We start from the raw sequence: 23,361 nt of genomic DNA, 5'->3' as shown, positions 1-23,361 counted from the left end.
ACAATTTGATCTATCAGGATTCGCGCGTGTGTATTTTATCGGCATAAATCTTAAAACCGTCTGTACGAATCTTAATCCGGATTGAACGAATCTTAATCCGGATCGAACGATTATGACTGGACATCAGATCTAATTTGATCTATAACTCATCGGACCGACCCTGATTTCTTTTTTATTGTCGTAGAAATCAAATCAAATCCTCTGCCATATGTTGCTCTGATAAATTAATTACAAGTACCTTTTGTTCCATGTAATAATATAATCTTACATGAATTAAATTTTATTTTATATGAAAAAAATGTGAAATAATATTTTATAAGTACATTTGTTTTAATAAAAAAAAATAATTATATAATTTGGTAAATAAATATTTTGACATATATTAGTAATTTAGTTGGAAACTTTTATTAGTGCAAAAAAAATTCTCATAATTTTTGATCCGAATGACTAATAAAAGTTATACCATCTAAGGTATACCATGAATGATAAAAAATTATGAGAATTTTTTTTGCACTAATAAAAGTTTCCAACTAAATTACTAATATATGTTTTTGAAGGATCATGCTTTAGCAAACTATTTAACATAGCAAACAATTGAAGATCATTATTAAAGAAAAAATCATACAGCCCAATAGAGATTTCCATAAAATAAAAAAAATAAAAAAAACACTCAAGTAAATAGTAGTTATTACAACAGCTTAAGCATCAGCAGATTTCTGCATAAAGTGGTAAAACAAAATTACAAATTTAACTACAAAACAATCTTTTATGATATACCAATAAAAGTCGTATATATACAATTGGTCCATACTATGGATCAATATCTCCATTTTCAAAGTAAAAAATAATCGATCTGAACTGCTTAACATAATCTCCATATAAAATTGTACTTGGAGATCAAATATTATATTTTTTTAGATATTTTTTATTATTTTGTAGATAGGTAGAAAATCACTTTATTTAAAAATTCTGGACCATACGAACTAGTGACTTTTTACCTATATAAAACAATAGTAAAAAAATTCTAAAAGTACATTTTCATATGGAGATCATGCTTAACAGTTCGGTTAGACTCTTTAAACTTTGAAAATAAATATATGAATCCATAGCACGGGTCGATCTGTAATTTGCAAATTTACTATAAGCCTCACTCAACCAACAAATGCACTAGTAATAATGAGACAAGATGTATACCTTATCTTCTGAATTTCTTTATTTGGGGCAAGAAATGCCACATTTGGGATTCTAGATCTAATTCCTCTAGACTTCCATCACCATACATAATCTGCCACATTTGTAGATTACAAGCTCATTTAATCATACCCATAAAAACTTGTACTGCTATCACATATTGCTGACATATCACATATCTGAGCCGTTCAACATAATCACCATATGAAAATGCATTTGTAGATCAAATTTTTATATTTTTCAAAATTGTTTTACTATTTTTTAAGATAGGTAGCAAATCACTTGATCTAAAGATTCTAGACCATTCAAATGTAGTGATTTCTACCTATCTAAAAAATTTGTAAAAAAATGTAAAAATTTAGTCTGCAATTACATTTTCGAATGGAGATCATGTTGTTGAACAATTCAGATCGACTGTTTGAAATTTGAAAATAAAGATACTGATCCATAGTACGGACCAATCCACGCTATGCATAGTACCATAGCCTCACTCTTATCACATATTACTGATACATTTGCTCCAGTTGTTTTAGTTTAGTTATCTTAGAAATCAAATTCTGACATGTAAACCCTTTAAAAACAACCTAATGTACCAGTCAGGTACTGTACCATTGCAATTCTTCCTACCACTAAACAAAGAAATAAAATAATACTATATATAACTTACAGTATGCATGCATCTCTCGTCATCATAACTGTAAATATATGCTTCTACCCACCTAAGAAAGTCATATTATGAACAAAAAAAAAGGCAGGTATTAAGTAAGAGAACATCTGATATATAAGTAAGAGAAAATCTGAATAGAAAGGAAATAGGATTAAAAAAAAAGGGAAGGATGAAGAAAAGAAATGTACATTTGATGGCTATGGCGCCAGACTCGTACAAGAGATTGTATACAATCCTTGGTCACGGCATTTTTTTTAAGAAGCATTAAATCTACACCTCCTGATTATAAAAATGTTATGTCAATGCATATTATATCTTCATCTTTTAAAAGAACATTTTATATGAATATAGAAACTTTTATGTAAAAGCAAATAAAAAAAAAACAGCACTTATCATTATTTAGCAAGTAAAAACATATTTTATTGGATTGTTATAAGTTCATCTAAATTAAAAATAAATGAAGGAACCATACTGCCAAGTTTTTCTTTGCAATGGAGAGAACCACAGTGACAATCCTGATCAGCACCAAATTGCACAAACCTAAATTTTTTTTTTTTTTTTGGGCACATTTTAGAATATGATAAATCAAAATTTCTTTAACTGGTAATTATAAGAGGCGAGATAACAAACATGTAATCATAGGTTACGTCTTCTCCTTTCTTTATGTCACGTAGGGCAAAAATGCCTACTCTAGTTTCCCCCTCTACTCTCCTACAAGAACAAAAATATACATATAATAAATGAATGAACTGTTTCCTACAAATAACACAAGAAAAATGTGGATTTTCTTTTTTAATTTACTAATTTAAAAATGAAATCTTTCCGGAAGGGATTGATTGTTTTTCTTTTTCTTGGAAAATAGATGGAACTGTACCATTCTATTTTTTGAAGGAAAAAATCAATCAATCCCTTTCCTGAAGATTTAATTTTAAATTTCTAAATTAAAAAAAGAACATACTATAAAAATAACCATACTACCAAGTAGCCAAAACAACTAGTAGTGTTACATGACCAGTCAAATAAAGTAATTCTGGACAACTCAGGCTAAATCAAAAGAAACTGGTACAACTCAGGCTAAATCAAAAGAGACTGGTACAACTAGTACCAGTAGTTAGGTTAAAAATGATAGTTAATATTATTCCCAACTCTTAAGGAGCTCTATTTCCTAAACCCAAAATATATTAAAATATTGGGTTCACTGTAGGGTTTAAAGTTTGGTGACAACTTAGTCATATTTTCAGGACTCAATCTTAACTTAGGCAGTCATGTTATTTACAAATCTTCTAGAAACTGGAACAACCAATGCACAATAGCAAAAGAAAGTCTGGTAATCAGATGCAATTTCCTAAAAAAAATAAGGAAAAGTAATAATTTTGTATAGAACTAGCAAATAAAAATAACTGTCTGATGAGATAAATGTACCATTTCTGCATTTCTGTATTTGGATCGCAGCTATGGTTAATAAAACGAGACTTATTCCCCTTATATGCGGCCATTTTTATTAATACCCCAAAAAAAAAACTTTTTTACCAAAGTAACCTGAAATTTTTTTTTTTTTAAATCTAACCAGACCGCCAGGATTACTGGCGGTTCAGTTCCATACCAGACCGCCTGGATCCCTGGCGGTCCAGTGGAGATTAATGCAGCGGATCCGGATCCGCTTCCCCTTTCTTCTCTGTTTAGCGCACCAGAACAGACCCAAAAAAAAGAAGAAGAAAGGTGATCCGCCCAGCGCCGCGCCCAGCTCCGCCCGCCGCCCGTCTCCGCCCAGGTGAGCCCCTCTCTCTCTTCTGCCCCTCTCTCCCTCTCTCTCTCTTCTGCCTCTCTCTCTCCCTCTCTCTCTCTTTCTGCCTCTCTCTCCCTCTCTCTCTCTCTAACCCATTTTGACTCTTTTTGCCCCTCTCTCTCTCGTAGTGGTGTCTTTGTGGTACATTGATCGTGATTTGGTGATTTTGGAAAGGTTTGGAGGTGAAGCGAAGGATCTCGAAACCGACCGCAACCCGCTGACTCGTTGTGTGTTCAAGCGCTCTCAGGTAATTATCTAAATCAAAACTCGTTATGAATTGGTTGTTCCGAATTGCTTGTGACCTTCCCGGGTTGTTGATTTTCCCGGAAGGCGACCCGATTAGGGTTTAGGGTTAGGGTTAATTGGTTAAAATTGTAAATGAATTGTGTTAATTGGTTGGTTTTGTAAATTAATCGGTTGAATCTGTAAATTAATTGGTTTAGTTCGTAAGATTGTTGTTGGTTGAATTTGTATGGAATTGGGGCCATGACTTTGTTGTTGGGCTATATTTGAATAAAATTAGTTGGATATCGGCTTTAGAATTGTAAAATTATGGTCGAATTTGTCGAATTGGTTCAATTTTGGGTTATTAATTAAAATTTAGGGTTAGGGTTTACGGTTAGAAACTAAAATTGATAGTTTAGGGTTTTAAGAACAAAATTGATAATTTTTAAGAATATTTAAGAACAAAATTGATAATTTTTAAGAATTGATTAGGAATTATAAGTCGTAACTCTGTTAAATTGTATGTTTATGGCAGCTTCTCCTAGTTATTAAATAACTATTTATGTATCTATTATTCTATTTATGCACTTGTACTTGATTATACTTGTAATTTTAAGCCTTATATATCTGATATGAGGACCCTACTATTTGTAGGTTGGATTGACCACTTAAATACAAATATTAATATATTATATCATTTAATACAATGGTTCCGAATATTCTTAGGAAAATCATAATTTTTTTTATATTATGCAACCTTGTTGTTTGAATTTAAAAATTTAAAAATTGTAAGTATGTTATTTAGTTAATTATTTTTTAAATATTTCTTTTAATTATTTTTAAAATATTTATGTCAATTTTTTTTTAAATATTTTATAATTATTTTCTAATTGGTCGTTGATTATTGTACAGTTAGTATTTAATTACGCACATAATTAGCCTTCCTAATCAATTGCTGTCACTTGAAACCCTAGTTATAATGGCACCCAAAGTTGGAAAAAATAGAGGACGAACTGAAACCGAACGCGAAGCAAAAAGAGCACTCATTAATAATTTTTGGACGGCTGAAGCCTACGCGATGAGGAATTTGGAAAGATTGTTTTCACCCAAAAATAATAAAGAATTTCTGAGCACTCTTGATCCATCAATTAGAAAAATGCTGATGGAAGGCTGGGTGGACAGGGTCCCTCCACCTGGATGGGGACAGTGTTGCTTATGTGAGCTGAAGGGAGATATGGTGGATATGTTCTTCTGTTATAAATGTGGCAAAGCTGTTCATCCCAATTGCATGGACCCGCATGTAGATCTGCTGAATGACGCTCGTCTCACTCCTCAGCTCGTAAGGCTTAGACCCCAATTATATGTTGTTGTAGTATTTTATGTTTTAACTGTAACGGTTTGTATAATTGCTATTTGAACTGGTTGTTGCTGTATAAATTTTATGCTACCTTATTCTATGGACTCGACGGTACTGTATTCTATCACCTTTGTGTCTCCTCCTCCCCTTCCTTATCCATCCTTCTAAAGGGAGTATTCTATCACCGACATACGTAGGCCACTCATGCTGGTTGGGATAAGAATGGAAAGATCCACCCCAAGTAGAAGCAAGGTAATCGGTACGATACATGTCAGCGACATAGTGATCCTCGCAGAAGTTTCTCACTCGGCATACCGCCATCACGTGACTACAAGGAATTCCAGATAGTTGGGGTCCTTGGCATGTACAGGTCACCTCTCTTGCCTCTCGGAATTGCACTACGTACTTGAAAGCCCTCTTCACAAACTCCATAGTGCCATCTGGTCTACGGCTGGAAGGAACGTACTCATTTGGATTGTGCACTTCGAATTCTGTACCATCATTACCCATCGGGATCACGGTCATAGTTGCACCTTTGTTCCTGTGTTTTCTGAGTTTCTCCTCCACCCTTGTTGAAAATGACTGGTTCATCCTTATTAATTCTGCGGCCTTAGCACGCCGTTCCTGAAACCAGGTATTTAACTTGTAGAAAGTGTCTTCTACAACTGCAGCCACAGGCAACGTCCGGCTCTCCTTGAAGACTGCATTCAACGATTCAGAACCGTTGGTGGTCATAATTCCCCAACGGTAACCTCCATCACGTGCTTGAAATATTTTCTCATATGCTGGTGGCTCTTGGACATCTCTGGGGTTATTTTTGCCCACCTTCATTAAGTAGAGATTTGCTTTCGGCATATACTACATATAAATAAGGAAATAAAATAATATAAGTAAACAATTAAAATAAAAATATGTCCACAAAGTACAATAAGACATGTAAACAATCAACAAACGCATACCTTTGCAAATTCTCTACTCATCTCTTCCACCCTTCTCGGCTTCTTCTTTTTGCAATTACGTCTGAATGTTTCTAGGACCCATGTATCGTGTCCGGTTGCCTTGCTAAGGTTCTCCGCAACGTGTTGCATACACAACCTGTGCACACACTCGCCAGTGTGTGTTGACCAACCGTATTCTTCACGATCAAAAACATATTTTATTCCTTTGTGCTGGTCTGATATTACAGAGAAAAACTTTGTTGGCCCAATCACCCGTCTTCTTAAAAACTGCATAAAGAATCCCCAGTTCTCACCATCATCTTTCTGAACAATTGCAAACGCCAAAGGCAACAGCTGGTTCTCAGCATCATATGCACATGCTATCAGTAGCCTCCCCTCGTAACGGCCAGACATGAAGCATGCATCAATGCTGATAACGGGTCTGATGAATGGCACAGCTTGGATACAAGGACCAAAAGCCCATGCTATGCCCTTGAATTGTTGAACTCCCTCTATTAGTACTCCATTCTTGTCATAAATGGGGCCATGCCACCGCTGAAATACAGTGCCGGGATTTGTACTTGCCATAGCCTGGAGCAATGGTGCCAGATAGTTGTATGAATCCTTCCAACTACCGAATATTCTGCAAATCGCAAGTTCACGACCTCTCCACAACCTGTTATATTTTGGGATTACATGTATGTATTTGTGTCTGACGGCCATAGCCACCGCCTTGATGCTCATCGATGGGTCCAACTTAATGTCTGTCTCAATTGCATCGGCAATTAGTGATGCTGTCAGATTTGAATGGTCTGTCCTTGTGGACACAGACTTGTATGTATGAGGTGGTTCACACTTTTTAATTATCCATGCTTCCCCCGAACCCGCAGGGGTTGCATAAAGGCGAAACTCGCAACGAGGGGCATTTTTGCATATCACAACCAATCTTTTTGATTCCCTTTTTTGTAATATACATTCCCAGTTGCCATGAACATGAGTCTCATAGATTTTCTTTACAAGTTCATCTATGTTGGTATAGACTTGCCCTGGGACAAGTTCACAATTGTATACAACACGAGGACCAAAGAAACTAATGTCAGCCTCTTCAAAAGCTGTGGTATCGTTGAATGTGGCGACAGGATGCCTATTCCCCCGACCCCTCATTGGGAATTTTTCTTCCCTGGACAAACCTGGTACATTTGCATCACCATCTGATAAGTCATCAGATTCCCAAATTCCTTGGTATTCATGTTCAGTTTCCATTTCTCTTTCCGGTATGACATCAATAGCATCAACATCAATATTAGTATCATTTCGATTAACGGATAACTGTATCGGTACTGACTCTGGTATAGCTGGAAATGTAGGGATTATGGCTGCCTGTCTGGGTGGTGGTGGTGGGGGTACAACTTCAGTAAACTCACGGGAGTTATGGTATCCCGGGTTGTCATAACATGGACTGTGGTACCCCTGGTTGTCATGAGGGGAGTGGTGGTACCCCTGGCTGTCATGAGGGGAGTGGTGATACCCCTGGCTGTCATAAGCCGAATTGTCATAACCTGAAGGTCCAGCAGGGGGAGCCCTAGAAGGTCCAGCCCCAGCCGCACTAAAAGGTCTAGCCCCGGCCTGGGGAACCCTCCTGGAATATAAGTCTATCATCGCGACCCCCCTAGACTCAAATTGTTGGTACACAGCCTTCCACAACTCCTCATCTGTTATAGGAAAACTCACAAAGTAAGGTCTACCCGCCCCAGCCCGTTGCGTGTCAATTCGAGTAGCCAATTCTAAGTCATACCGGTTGGGGTTCACACCAGTCTTTTCATATACTAGTTGCTTAAGTTCAACAAATGTGGTTCTTTCATTAACCTGCAAAGCCGAATGAGACATCTTTCGAGTAATACACGCCATCTACATCCTTAGTTAGCCTACAGCCCACGTACAGCGCAACCAGCATTTTGTCCTTAACAAACTACATTTAAAAAAAAACATTCATAAGAATTACATAGATTCATTATTTTTTGCAATTTAAAAGTTAATTATAACATTAATTAAAGACTAATTTATAGTATTTACAGACTGCGGGTATAATAATTATTAATTAAAAATTAAACAGAAAATAATTAAATAAAAAAAAAATACCTGTAGCAATCGCCTCTAAATCGCCTAAAATCGCTTCAAAATCGCCAAAATCGACAAAAATTTTCTTCTCTGTGGTTTAATATGATACTGTGTGCTGGAGAAGGGTTTATATGCAGTATAGTGGACCGCCAGGATCACTGGCGGTCTGGTCCATAGTGGACCGCTCAGATCCCTGGCGGTCTGGTATGGAAGTGGACCGCCAGTGATCCTGGCGGTCTGGTTAGATTTAAAAAAAAACCAATTTTCAGGTTATTTTGGTAAAAATGTTTTTTTTTTGGGGTATTAATAAAAATGACCGCCTTATATGTTGCATCAATTACCATGTTGCTATTCACCTTACACAAGTAAAAATTTGAGGCGCCTCTTCTCTTCATTTTCCATAGCCTCTCTTCGCATGTTTTGTCATCGATAACTGTTCACAAAAAATAAACACATCCATGACCTTTGAAGTCTGAACACTCTTAATTTCTGCACAATAAGTACCAAAAATTTTCAATAATCCTTAATTTATTGGGCAATTTCATGGATACCCCTCAAAAACTTCAAAATTACGTATTCCCCCCTATAAAATTCATAATATCATATTTACCCTTTGAAATTTCAAAAACTCACAAATTTACCCATTTTGTTAACTTTCTAGTAAAACTCATTTTAAATTTATTAAGTACCCATTTTACCCTTTATTAAAAAATAAAAAATATTTAGCATGTAGTATAATTTTGATTGGTCGGTTTTTGAGAGAAAATATGATATTATGAATTTTAGATGGGGAAATATGTATTTTTGAAGTTACTAAGGAGAATACATGAAATCCCCCCTAATTTATAAATATACCTACTCCTAAGTCCTAAGTGAAAGCAAATTATCGAGTGAAACAACAACTTTAACTGTAGCACTCATATAAATACTACTTTTTGTATTGCTCCTACAAAAATATATGTGATAGTGACCCATGTCAGTTGATGTTGCATAAATAAGTCTTTAGGGACTGAAATTTGGAACAGACATGAAAACTCAACTTGTTCAATTCCGCCCCCACTTTTTATTTTTATTTTCTTAACTGAAGGGAAAAAAAATACCTTCTCCCACATATTCTACAACAAATTCGCCTTGCTTTATATCCTCTTCTGCTACTAATCCAAACCCACATTTCTCTGTCTGGAACGGAGAAAATACATATGACAAATATTATCTTTCTCACAAAGATGAGAGAGAGAGAGAGAGTACCTTGACAACTTTCAATTTCTTAACGGGTCTGAGCTGGAAGGGTTTATTAGCACAAGTGCTAATGCACTTACAATTACCAGAACAGCAAGAGAACAACATCCTATCAATTAAAAATCAAATTAATTGACCAAATCGTTAAGAAAAAAGATACAACTTCTCAAACAAAGAATATGTGGTGTGTAGCCTCATTTCTTGCTTAAATACGTGTTGCAAAGGTGCCACTTTCTACCAGTATCAAACTCTCATACTACCAGTAAAATCAGAGTTACTAACATAGTCATAAAACCAAACAAAAGACACGATTAAATAAGAAAAATAGAAAAACAAGTGGGGAGAGCATCATGCAATCCTATTTAACGAACTCATTTTTCCATATAATATCAAAGAATGAGGCTATGATACTATGCATAGCACAGATTGGTCCGTACTATGGATCAATATTCATTTTCAAAGTCCAAACATTCAATCTGATCCGTTCAACATGATCTTCATATGAAATTATACTTCGAGATCAAATTTTACATTTTTTACAATTTTTTTACAATTTTTTTAGATAGGTAAAATATCACTTGATCCAAAAATTCTAGACCATTAATATCTAAAAAAACTAAAAGAAACCTACAATTTCAAATTTAGTTTGCAAGTACATTTTCATATGGAGATTGTTGAACGGTTCAGATCGACTATTTGAACTTAAAAAATATTGATCCATAGTACGGACCAATCCGTGCTATGCATAGTAACAACATAGCCTCACTCAATATCAAATCATGCAACTTTTCTTGCTGTGCTAATAAAATAAATCAACACAAAAGGAAAAAAAAAACTACTATAGGAAAGCTTACGTGCAATGACAATCCCCGTCACAAAGGGTAGTAGATCCATTCAAAGGTTCACATGTGCAAAAGATACCATCATCTTCAGGTCGCTTTTTATTAAAATAAATATCTTTCGTACATCAAGGATGATCGATTGATTTAAGTCCCATCCAAAATTAGAAAAAAATAAAAATAAAAACTAAAAGTAAAAATGAAAATTAAACAAAACCACAGTAGCACTTGAGTGAGGTTATGGTACTATGCACTACCTTCTAATTGTCATTAGGTTGTAGAGAAAGCAAAGGATATATTGTGTGGTGAACAAGGGTCAGGGTCCCTAAACACTCTTCTAAGGCATACTCTATTGAGATGAAAGTTGCAAAGATGGATGTGAGGTACAATAGGAAGAAGAAATAATGGAAGTACTAGTCTAGGAGAAAGTTGCTCTAACTTGACCCGTATTCAATTTTCTTTTCTTTATGACAGTTTCAAAATTGTTGGTGGTTTGTACAGACCGAATTTATAATTCATTTTTACAGATTTTTATTTACTTGACACAAGCAAACCCTTGTTTGATGTGTGGGTTGTGTTTATTATTTAATGTTCTCTGTAAGTTAATTTAATTCAATTAATGAAAAGCCTAAGTTATTTCAATATTTCTAATTCACATTATGTATGTATCTGCTATTTAACTAATATAGCTAGATCATCTTTACCCACGGCTTCAACTGTGAAGAATTAAAAACAAAAAATAATAATAATAATAAATGAATCACCATTATCCACGTTTGCTCTGGAGTCAACCGTGGGTAAATGAAAATCTACTCACGGTCAAGGAATCGTGGGTGTACTCTGGAGTCAGCCGTGGGTAAATGAAAATCTAGTCACGGTTAAGGAACCGTGGGTGTACTCTTGCACTTTTACAAACGCCAGCATTACTCACGGTAGCGAATCCGTGAGTAAATTCAATTTTTGACCGTGGCTAATTTGTTATTCTGTACTAGTGCGGGTCCCGCCTGTATTCATCTTTCGTTTCCAAAGCATAAATTAAATAAGAATATTTCAAGGAAAAGCATTTCATGAGTAGCGCAAGCAGTCCACTTCACGGTCACCAAGTCTTGTCTTAAGTCTTAAGTAACAACCCTATATAGTGACTGAGTGAAGCAATTGTGATTATCTAAAAGCGTATTTCATTGTATCTCATATATATATATATATATATATATATATATATTCATTTCGTTAGAAATGAGATGAATAAAAATAATAGAGATTTGAAATTTTTTATCGAAATTCAATTACTTGTTAGACGAATTGATTTTCGAGAGAAGAAAAATCATCCATAAATTTTTGTTAATATCTTCTGAAAATGAAAATTTCGAACCTGCCCTCAGTTTGCAAAAAAATTTAAATTTTCCTTGCTAAGCCTCAATTACTTGCTAGGTTTTATCGCTAAACTTCACTAAATTTCTTGTGTTTTAGTATAATTTAGATTAAATTATGTCAAGAACTAAATTACTGGCGATTTTCATATTTACTGCAGAAAACAATGAAAAAGAACAAATTATGATATAAGTACAGTTTTTTTGTGCAAACCGCAAAAAGACAAAAATTCAGATGAAGAAGAATCGCTCAATTTTCCAGAGTGTTATGTTGTAAATTATACAATTTAAATACAACCATCACTTAAACTTCTATCACTTCAATCATTACTTGCCTTCAAATGATGCATTGTTAATACAGCTGATAATTTTGTCAATTTTATATTTATTTCATAATCAGTTTTAAATTTCTTTCTAAATTTTTGGTAATCCTTTTCAGTGCCCAGAGAATGTTGCAGGAGAGAAAGGAAGGTCCGTGTATCTTTCTTTTTTTGATTCATAGTAAAAAAAAAAAAAAAAAAAGATACACGGACTTTTGATATGTAGTTTGTCGAGTAAAAAGGTCGAGCACTAAGCAATCCTTGGATTTTTAATACAGCTGTGATGACATTAATAAAATTTAAAATCGCAAGCATCTACTCTTTCAAAGTCCCTTATTATTCCTCTACTAAAGATAAAACCCAATTTGGAATGGTGGGTCTATCCTGTTTCTCATCTTTCTTTTTCTGAGTTTTTTTTTGGCGGAGATTCTTTTTCTGAGTTGCTACAGATAAAGAGAGCATTGACTCGCTGTAGCTGTTCTTCTCAGAATATTAATTAACTAAAAAGCTATTTAATTTGCACCTTTCTTTTATTCACTTGTCATTATCTCATCAAAAAAAATATTCACACAAAGAATGCTTTTCTTTTGGTTCAGTTCTGCAGTCCAGATATTTTTTTTAGTGTCATCAAATTAACATGTTATCATTATATAATTAACTTCAATCCTCTTTTTAAACGAATGTCAGTCTGGGAAACAACAGGATAAAATTAACAAAAAAAATGTACCAAAATGAAAAAAATATAATATTTTACTTTGTAAGGACCATTCTTATAATTTACTCGAAATGAGCCTACTTATATTACATAATATAAATGACCCAAGTAACAAACCCTTCGGAAGATCTCAAACCAAACATCCTTGAATTTCTTCAAGAAGACTAATTCTCCTCCTCCAGTTCATTACCACCACCTTTCCTATTTTTCCGAAAAATTCAACGAGATCTTCCTGCCCAAGACCCGATCAGAGATGGTCTACAATTGGGTGAACATAGCACTCACCATTGTCCTCCCAGCTGCACTGGTAGCTTGTATGGTTAGCTATTGTGGAAGCTCAGGCCAGAACAGTGGTTCAGAGAAGATGATGAAAGCCCCAGGGAGAGGTGGGGTCCTCATGCCAAGAGCAAACTTTGAGGCAAACCCTCGGGATTACTTTATTAGTACTCGTGCTAAGAATCCTCACGTTTAATAGAGACCTTGTATTGTCATCGTTGTTAAATAGTTGTCGCCATGGATTTCAATTATGTATCTAGCTAGTTATGTTCTGAAAATTGTATCGCAGTGTGTTTGTTCTGTGTTTCTAAATATATATTTTGTTTGCTGGAATTATTGCAACGCCTATCTAATCTTAATTAATTTCGTTTTCCTCAATTAAATTTACTTAATTTGTTCTCCGATAATGGGGAGCAAATATTTGAGCCATTTTCAGTAACAATGTCCATGGATTATTATAGGATAATATTAAAAAAAAAAAAAAACTAAAGATTTATTTTAAAAAGGGAGCATGTACAGATGTACTGGTTAGTTACTGTTAATTACCGGACTTCATTTCAGGTCGGTCACAGACACTATTTCGGCGAAAAAAAAATCAAAATTCTGTGCTTGTAATTTACATTGAACAATTAAATATTGCTACGTAAGACAGGTTGAACCTTGTGAAATATTGAAAAAAGAAAAGATGAACCTAGTATATAGTGGCGGGTCCCGTCTATATTCATCTTTCGTTTCCAAAGTAAGAATATTTCAAGGAAAAGCATTTCATGAGTAGCGCAAGCAGTCCACTTCACGATCACCAAGTCGATCTTGTCTTAAATCTTAAGTAACAACCCGATATAGTGACTAAGTGAAGCAATTGTGATTATCTAAGAGAGTATTTCATTGTATCTCATATATATATATATTCATTTCGTTAGAAATGAGATGAATAAAAAAATTATGATTGGAAATTTCTTATCGAAATTCAATTACTTGTTAGACGAATTCATTTTCTAGATGAGAAAAAATCATCATGAAATTTTCCCTTCTTAGCCTCAATGGGCAAGGCTACGGTGCTATGGGTTGCATAGAGGGCTACAGTGCTACGGCTCAATATTCGAGTTTTCAAAATCCTAGCGGTTAATATGAACTGTTAATCTTGTTCTCCATATTAATATGTGCTTGGAGACCAAATTTTTCATTTTTTGGAAATATTTTACTATTTTTTTAGATAGGTAGAAAATCAAATATCTGAATGGTGCAGAATTTTGTAGATCAACTGATTTTTTACTTATCTAAAAAAATAGTAAAATTTGGTCTCCAAACACATATTAATATGGAAATCAAGATGAACGGTTTAGATCGACCGTTAGGATTTTGAAAACTCGAATATTGAGCAGTAGCACCGTCGCCCTCTATGCAACCCATAGCACCGTAGCCTTACCCATCCTCAATTACATATACTTCGTAGAGTTTTATCGCTAAACTTCACCAAATTTCTTGTGTTTTAGTATAATTTAGATTAAAATATGTCAAGAACTAAATTACTGTTGATTTTTATTTTAATTCTAGAAAACAATTAAAGATAACAAATTCTGATAAAAATGCGGATCACACAGCTTTTCTGTTGGAACCGCAGGAAGATAAAATTCAGATGAAAAAAATCAGAAGAATCGCTCAATTTTTCAAAGAGTTATTTTGTAAATTATACAATTTTAATACAACAATTAGTAAAACTTTTATCATTTCAACCATTAGTGCCCAGAGAATACAGCTGATAGTATTATAAATTTTGTATTTGTTTCATAATCATTTTTAAATTTCTTTCTAAATTTTTGGTAATCTTTTTCAGTGCCAATTTAGTGCCCAGAGAATGTTGCATGAGAGAAAGGAAGGTCCTTGTGCTCCAATTTGGACTTTTGATATGTTGTTTGTCGAGTAAAAAGGTCGAGCACTAAGCAATCTGTTACATTCCGAAATTTTAAAACATGATTAAATTGATAAATCGACCATTTGGCTTAAATAAAGATTTGTAATTAACTTAACGACCGTTCAGAAATTTTCTGATCGACTAAAACAAAACTAAAATTTCGAAATATAAATAAATCATGAAATTTATCAATCTTGTTTATTAATGAATTATGGAAGTTTAATTAAATAAATATATGTGTGTATGAACATATTATTTGATATCGAAACTATTCAAATTTGAAATTTAGAATTTAACATCTTAAATATTATAACGAAGATATGAAGTTCTAATTAAGAGATTTAAAATACAAACTTTTGTATGATTAACATTGTATAAAAGATTTCAAATTTCGTTCATAATAAATTATACAGACTAATTGGATATTATTTATATTAAAAACATTATTATTATAGCCCTAAAATAATAGTACGATGTTATAATAATTTTTACGAAACTCCGAGTCGAATTTATAGGAGAAACATATTTTAAACCAATTAAATGAGATCCTATTGAAATTTTGAATTATTTAGACCATTGGATTCCATCCAGCACGAATCTTAAACCAGTCCCATTATTAAAACCCCTTTCCTCTCCTTCCCTCCTCTCCCTCTACGTGACAGAAGCCCCCCCCACCCCACCCGTCCCCTTTTCCTCTGCCTACGCCAAAAACCAGAGGGGCTCTCCGCCCCCTCTTCCCCTCCCGTCGCCGGCGAACCCGCCCACCAGCCCCCCACCCCGCTCTCTCCTCTTTCTCTACCCGTGAGCCCCACCACCACCCGCCCCCTCTCTCTCTCTTTTCCCGCCTCTCTTCCCCACCCGTCAAAACCCTAACCCGCGCCCATGCTCCCTGACCCGCGGCCCCACCAGAAAACCCTTCCTCTCCCTAACCCGTGGACCCCTCTCCCAACTGACCTCTCTCTCTCGTGGGTTCGATTGCCATTGAGTTTCGAGTTCGGAAACCCTAGAAATGTGGATTTTTGGCTTGGTGCCGTGATGGTGATGGCTTGGTGCTACCTTGGTGCTGCTATGGTGCTTGCTTGTGCTCGAGTGAGATGGCCGCGAGGCGAGGCGAAACCCTCGGAACCAATCGCTTTCTTTTGACATTTTCTATTTCGGGTAATTGCTAAAATAATTTCTAAACTTCTTGATTGGTGTCTTGATGAATCGATTAATGTCGTAGGATGTTAAATTGCTAGTTTTCGAGTACGGGTTGTTGATTTTCCTGACTCGATCGATTTGCTCGAATGAATTAAGTATAAGGGACTATATTGTAAATGATTTTTATTAAGGGTCGGAATTGTAAAATATATGACCATTGTGATTTGTATTAATTAAAGGGAATTGTAGTTAATTTCACCTTTGCTCGGGTTGTTGATTTTCTCGGTAAATGGTGCTGACTTGAGGCTTGAGCCGTGTTGAATTGAGTTCTGGTGTGCCTGTTCTGATCTGACCTGTGACTTGTTTCTGTTTTGCTGGTTCGCTTTGTTGTCTTGCTTTCTGTTCTGTTTTGCTGGTTCTGTGTTGATGTTGTACTGGTAAATTGCGACTAGTACATCCATGTTGTTGTTGTGTATGTGCTGCTGGTACCAGTCGGTACTGGCCCAGTGATACCACTGGTATTGTGCTGAATTTTTTGTGTGTATACCTGCCTTTGAACTGGCAGGGACGATATTGCAAATTAATTATATTTAAGGATCTGAATTGTGAAATATAATGCCTTATGTAGAGTAGTATAAATTAATAGCCTAAATGTGAATTGTTAATTAGCGGCTTAAAACCTTGCTAAATTATGGGCCTTTAATTAAATTGAATTGGAATAAAATAATTGATTGTAAATGGGCCAAAGTGAAATAATTGAGTAAATCGGGCCTTTGAATGTTTAATTGGATAAATAAGGTGAATTGGGCTTGTAATTTCATAAGCCTTGAAATATTGAAATGAATATGACATGATGTGTATATGTAAATTTGGAATTGGACTTGAATTAAAATGATTATAAATGAGCCGAAAGGTATAAAAGAATTGACGAATTGAAAGACGACTTTTGGAATTTAAATTTTGAGAATGTAACCGAACTAAACCAAGTAAACGTACAATATAGGTGTATGCTCAGTTGAGCAAGATTTCGCGAGGCAATTCGAGACGCCTGATCTTTAAATTAAGCGGTACGCTCGTCATAATCAGGTGCGGAATTCTTGGACTTGTTTGATACTTTATTTTCAGGAATTAAACTGTGTATTCGTTTGTCATGTTGAATATCATTGATTGCATCATTGAATTGTGTAGAGCATTTGCATAGCCCAATCAAATTAAACTCGAATTGATATGACTTGAGTGATTTGCATGCTGGTATGGTTGTAGGTTGTGTCGATCTATTATGATCTGATTTGATTGAAAGGCACCACGATTTGATTTGATATGTATGTGAATGGATTTACGAAGTTAAGCACTTGGATCCAATGAATTTGCCAAGTCGGGCTGTATGCTGACTTGGATTCCCAGGATCCTAATGGCCTTAGGTGAACGGCCCTCGACATTCCCAGTACCGGTTGGGACGAGGGAGGGTGATTATGTGATGATATGAGATATGTTATGATATGTGATTTGAGGTCGTGGGTGACTTGTGTAACGTCTGTGGCTCGGTGGCATTTTCCTACGTGTTAATGCATTTGAAAGGTCAATTGAATATTACGACTATTGGAATGATTCCAGAGAGGATTTTCTTTATATGATTCAAACCAGACCTTAATAAACTGTTAAGCCAAGCGATTGCAGATGGGTGTCAGATAAAGGGTCCAGCGGTTGGCCATCTGTAGGTGTCAGTAACCCTACAGATGTGGGTTTGATAATGGTTCAGCTCGAAAGAACATCTGTAATTGCTACAAGCCCTATTGAATTGAGTTAAGCTAAAATATATGTTGTGTTTGAAATTCATCTTGGAAATTCCGTAAACTGTGTTTCAGGTTGATTAAATTGTTGTCGAGCATTGGCATTCTGTTAATTATGATTATATATATCTGTTTGAACTGTCATTGTTTGGGTTTCATTTTTGAATATAGAGTCTGATTGTAAGTCCAATAATCTAAACTGTGGCAAATTTCGCACTGAGAATTTATTCTCACCCCCCACCCTCCCGATTATTTTCAGGTTTTTATTACGGACGCAACAAGTGAGGATATTGGTAATGCATATAAAAGATCCACTGCCTTGCGTGTATATGTGACGCTTGATTTATACACGCGGCAGGCTGTCAGACCCGCGGGATTTGGGGTGTGACACAATCCTTCAATTTTCTAACCTACTCAGGTGAGGAGAGACGAATTTAGAGCTCAGGTGTACTCCCCTTGACTGTCTTGAGTCTTTGATTGCGAGGAATCGAATCAAGGAGGTCTGTATATTGCTTGATTTCCATTCTTTTCCGCTTCTGTAACATATCATAATATGATATTTTCTTTTAATTTATTTTGGGTCTAATTTTGAAAATTTAAGGGTTAGTTATATAAAAGTGGAAACTTAAAAAAAAAACCACCAACGTGGCACTAAGGCCACGTGGTGTGTATTGAATGCTTCACCTTTAATTCCCTTAAGGGTCTTCTCCTTCTTCCATACGATAAAGGAAAATAAAACCAAAGAAAATGAGAAAAGAAAATAAAAGGGAAAAGAAAAGTGAAAATAAAAGAGAGAAAGGCTAGCTTTAGCAAGCAGTGATGTTTCTTCATTCTTATTTTGTGAGACTCATGGTATGTGAAATTCTAAATCTTGTGTTTAAATTGAATTTTTGAAAATATATTCATGAATGGCTTAATTTGTTGTAATTTAAGTAAATATTAATTTAAGAAAAATTTATAATGTTCTAGTTGTCTATATGGATACCATCGACTATATGTGTATTAAGTATATATACATGTAAGCCTCTGTGAGTAGCAACATATGCATGTTTCAAATGTCAATAAATGAGAAAAGTTGATTTTTGAGGGTTTTCATAACCATTCACAAGGAAATCATATTGGACAAAATTCAGAATTTTATTCTATAGCTCTGATGCAAGCATGAATTGTACACCAAATTTTATTTATTTATTGTACTAGATTGATGTTGGTGGGATTATATTGGATATTTCTAAAATAATTCTTTTAGAAAGAAAATACATAGGTCCATATACTTAATTATGTCCAAACTGGTACGGGTATGTACTAATACATGCTACTTTAAAGTAATTAATTTTATTTAATTCTAAAGTTGATAGTTTATACCCAACCTGAAATTGGTATCATCATGTAACAATTCAATAACAGTACAATATTTTAAAGACATTTAAAGGATTCTTAAGTACATAAGTATTCTATGAGTATTGAAAGGCATTTTTGGGGATAAATGTGTATATGTAGTATCTTGTATAAAACTATATATATATATATATATAGTTTTATACAAGATACTACATATACACATTTATCCCCAAAAATGCCTTTCAATACTCATATATATATATATATATATATATATATAAAAGAATATGCTAGCATGCTATGCATAGCATAGAGCCCCTCCATGCAACGCCTTGGATTTCGACTTTTCAAAATCCTAACGGTCGATCCGAACCGTTCATCTTGTTCTCCATGGTCATGTTTGGTTGTGGAGTAAAGTTAAACCGGATTAAATTTCTTAATCCAAGCTAAACCGGAGTAAGTTAATCATGTTTGGTGGAGTAAGCTAAACCACCTCTCTAGGTGATGTAAGTTACTCCGGTTTAGCTCAAATCTTACTCCATCTTAAACCGCCTATGTTACTCTTCGTTTGGCTCCTTAAGCGTGGAGTAAGGGGTTTACTCCACCTCTTACTCCACAACCAAACATGGCCCATATTAATATGTGTTTGGGGACCAAATTTTACATTTCTTGGAATTTTTTTACTATTTCTTTAGATTTATTGAAAATCGCTATTTTTAGCAAATCTAGACCATAAAAAAACAGCGATTTTCAATAAATCTAAAGAAATAGTAAAAAAATTCCAAAAAATGTAAAATTTGGTCCCCAAATACATATTAATATGGAGAACAAGATGAACGGTTCGGATCGACCGTTAGGATTTTGAAAAATTGAAATCCAAGGCGTTGCATGGAGGGGCTCTATGCTATGCATAGCATGCTAGCATATTCCTATATATATATATATGTTAATGGTATGATTTTGATAAAGTTTATAATTCCTTATAAATCTCTATGCCCTTGAGATTATACCTATCTAAACTATTGATGATCCGTTAAGTTCCTTTTATGTTGGAATGCTTAGTGATCTTTCTTTGAAAGAGTACATATTGAAATGTTTTAATTGACAAATGACTGATCCATACTCGTAACTCTAAGATCTAGGTACAACCTCGCTCGGCCAATCTAAATGAAACAAGCGCATATTAGGAGGATAATGAACTTGACATCGAGTTATATCTTGCCCATCGTTAATAGGTGCGAGGTTATTGGATTAGTCTGAGATTCATGACTAGGAATTAAATCATAACTCGTTGTGCATTTTGAATATTTGATTGACTATATTGATTGAACTGTTGTATCATATGCATAGCCCAATACAACTGAAACTGAATTACAGGTAAGTCTGTTGACTGTCATGTTGATATAGTTTATCGATTGGTTGATTCTTATTGAAAATGATTGATTGAGACCACAGTGACTGAATTAATTGAATATGAAATACTGTAATCATTGAACCTCAGTAGAGTGGATAAAAATGATTAATATATCGTAAAGTCTAGCTAGCTACTAAACTTTACTCCAGGACCCTTATGCGCATATGGTGAATGGCCCCAACTGAATCTAGTACCGGTTGGATAGGGGATATTGAATAAATGTAAATTGTGACTGTGAGACTAATGAACTGTGGTAACTGTCTTATCATTGATTTTCTTTCCGATAATGATAGTATTGTGATATTGATTTCGTATTGTTTCCATTAACCAATTGTAAGGATAGTTATAACAGTATAAGCCTGACACGACAGATACATGTTATGGTATCTTTCAGTGTTACCAGATTAGAAATTGTAGAGTTAAAAAACCAAATATTACCAGACTTAGTGTTTGTAAAGATTAGGTTCCAAACATTACCAGACTTTATGGTTTAAAAGACTTTGACCCAAATCATCTATTATGATAAGATTCTTGGAGTTCTGATTTATTTATCTAATTTTTGTTGTTCAATTGGATGCTGTTATTGAGCATTTGCATTCGTCATTATATAATGAACTGTTTGTTTCTCGTGCAGTGATTTCATTTTGAATATGAGTTTCCTTCGAATCCAATAATCTGAGTGGCAATCAGCACTGAGAAATAATTTGTTATTTCTCACTCATTTCCCCTTGTGGGTTACAGGTTCATTATGCAAAGTCAGAGAAACGCTTCTGGGTTATAATTGACAGCAGGGCCACATAAAGGTATGGGATTTGGGTTTATTGTATCTGACAGGGTGCAGAGAATATATCTCTAGCATCATCCACTATAAAATGTCAGATAATTATTGTAAATAAATTGGGATGTGGCAAAAATAATGGATGCTATTGGCAATGCGTAAAAAGATCCATATCTTCTGTTATGTTAATTAAATAGTAAATAGATGTGGTAGTAATCGTCGCACCTCCGGATTGGGGGTGTGACAGCTTCCTTCCCTTTTTATGGTGGAGTCAGAGAAGAAGGGGGAAGATAGAACTGATGAGTGGGCCCCTCCTATCTATCTCTGCGTAGGGAAGACCGTTTGTTTGGCTTAGGGTATTAGGGTGAGTTTGTTTCTTGCGAACCGAAGAACCTTCTGAATTATGGTCTGTGTAAGCCGCGTCTAGCTAGCGAGAACTAGGTTGTGGGGGTGCCGAGTGAGGTAGAATGAGCCTTATATAGGTTAGTCTCAAGCTTATTTTACCAATTTTATAGATTAATTGTCCTTAATCTTGAGGTAATTCTTCTGCTGTCCAATATCTTGTGCTTCATGACTACATCCTTGATATTATATTGCAGTTCATTAATTCATCATTAATGTGTATTTATTGAATTTTCAGTTATCATGAATCTGCATAATGTCTCAAGAAAGAAAACTGTAAAATGCAATTTATATATGTTTTGCAAATCTAGTCAAACAAACAAATAGATTATGCACAAGCCAATAGACTGTAGTATTATATGTTTGTGATTGTTTGATTTTATATTTTATGTTGGCTTTTATGTTGTTTTCACTTAACATTTCGTCCTTTTTATTTGCGTGCTTATTTATTCGAACAAAAATAACTTATTAGTTACAACATATTTATAACAAATCAAATTATAACATATCAAATTATAACTAAATGAATTATTAAAATAAATTATCACAAATGTATTTACAAAATAATTTGATTAATGTTTGAGAACTTTTATTTGATAACTTGTGTTGAGAACTATTTTGATTAGATGCAAGTTTGAAAACTAAGCAGTTCCATTGAAACCGTCTCCTCTAAGTTACAAACATGCTACAATCCATATTCAACGTAAAATGCTACAACATGGATAAATCATAACATAAAACAGTACAATAGAGTTCCTAAAATAATACAGTACAATAGAGTTCATAAAATAATACAACATAAAATTCAGATACTAAAAACCATTAGAGTTCAAGCATAAAAATGTTACACAAGACAATAGAGTTCATAAAATACGACGATACAATAAATCCAATCTATGGTTTACGAGCTGAGGAACTTGCTTTTGTCCGAAGCTTGGTGTATGAATGAACGGTACTACCACTTAGTGAGACGAGCATCATTCACCGGATCTGCATCCTTGTCCATGCAGTTGGGGTGAATAACTATGCCACAATTAAAACAAAAAAAAATATCAACCATATGGTCCATATCCCTCTTCACTTGACATAAAATGCAATGTCCCCAACCAGTTGGAGGGTTCTTATCTGCCCAGCCCTCATCAAGCATTTCTCCAATTGACAGATCAAGGGTGCTCAAGAATTCGTCGTAATTTTCAGGTGGATACATATGTCGCATTCGCCTTCTCATGAGGGCTTTACCCATAAAAAATTGTTAACAATTTAATTTTTTTTCTTCACATGAAATGGATATTGTAAGTGTTACGTTATGAAATTTTAATAATTAAAATTTAATGATTTAAAGACAAGAATCGAAAATCGTACTAACAAAATGGAAGTTAAAACCTTAATTAAGGATCCTCTAATTAAGTAAGTTAAGTGTGAATCGAAACCGCGTCGAAATTTCAAAGTTCTGAACCTTTATAGGTCCAGTGTGTCCGCACTGGTGGTGAGTGCGGGTGACTGACCTGCACTGACTTCTGTTTTCCTTAAATTGCCTTTGAAA

At 34.5% G+C, this 23,361-nt stretch overlaps 1 protein-coding gene across 1 annotated transcript; it reads right to left on the bottom strand.

The window, feature by feature from the left end:
- Nucleotides 1-1,079: 1,079 nt before the first annotated feature.
- On the bottom strand, nucleotides 1,080-23,046 carry LOC144562955 (histone-lysine N-methyltransferase ASHH3-like). Its single transcript, XM_078312322.1, has 12 exons — nucleotides 22,926-23,046; nucleotides 22,791-22,841; nucleotides 10,376-10,478; nucleotides 9,531-9,630; nucleotides 9,383-9,461; nucleotides 8,603-8,715; nucleotides 3,281-3,339; nucleotides 2,489-2,569; nucleotides 2,331-2,398; nucleotides 2,047-2,137; nucleotides 1,859-1,910; nucleotides 1,080-1,285 (listed from the first exon to the last, which is right to left on the bottom strand). Exons 1-12 carry the CDS (start codon nucleotides 23,044-23,046, stop codon nucleotides 1,196-1,198), a joined length of 1,008 nt encoding a protein of 335 aa, XP_078168448.1. The 3' UTR covers nucleotides 1,080-1,195.
- Between the last annotated feature and the right edge of the window lie 315 nt (nucleotides 23,047-23,361).

This window comes from Carex rostrata, chromosome 12 (assembly GCF_964058835.1).
Source record: "Carex rostrata chromosome 12, lpCarRost1.2, whole genome shotgun sequence".
In the NCBI taxonomy this organism is placed as follows: domain Eukaryota; kingdom Viridiplantae; phylum Streptophyta; class Magnoliopsida; order Poales; family Cyperaceae; genus Carex; species Carex rostrata.
Note: the sequence above shows the minus strand (reverse complement) of the source record. Positions and strands in the feature narration are given on the sequence as shown.

Bases quoted from the DNA above. Each gene is read 5' to 3' on its own strand.
- LOC144562955 (XM_078312322.1), bottom strand. From the start codon at position 23,046: ATGAGAAGGCGAATGCGACATATGTATCCACCTGAAAATTACGACGAA. The intron at 10,479-22,790 runs GTCTCACTAAGT...GATGTACGAAAG, and splicing joins AGATCCGGTGAATGATGCTC to ATATTTATTTTAATAAAAAG. The intron at 2,138-2,330 runs GTATGGTTCCTT...TTTTATAATCAG, and splicing joins TTGCAAAGAAAAACTTGGCA to GAGGTGTAGATTTAATGCTT.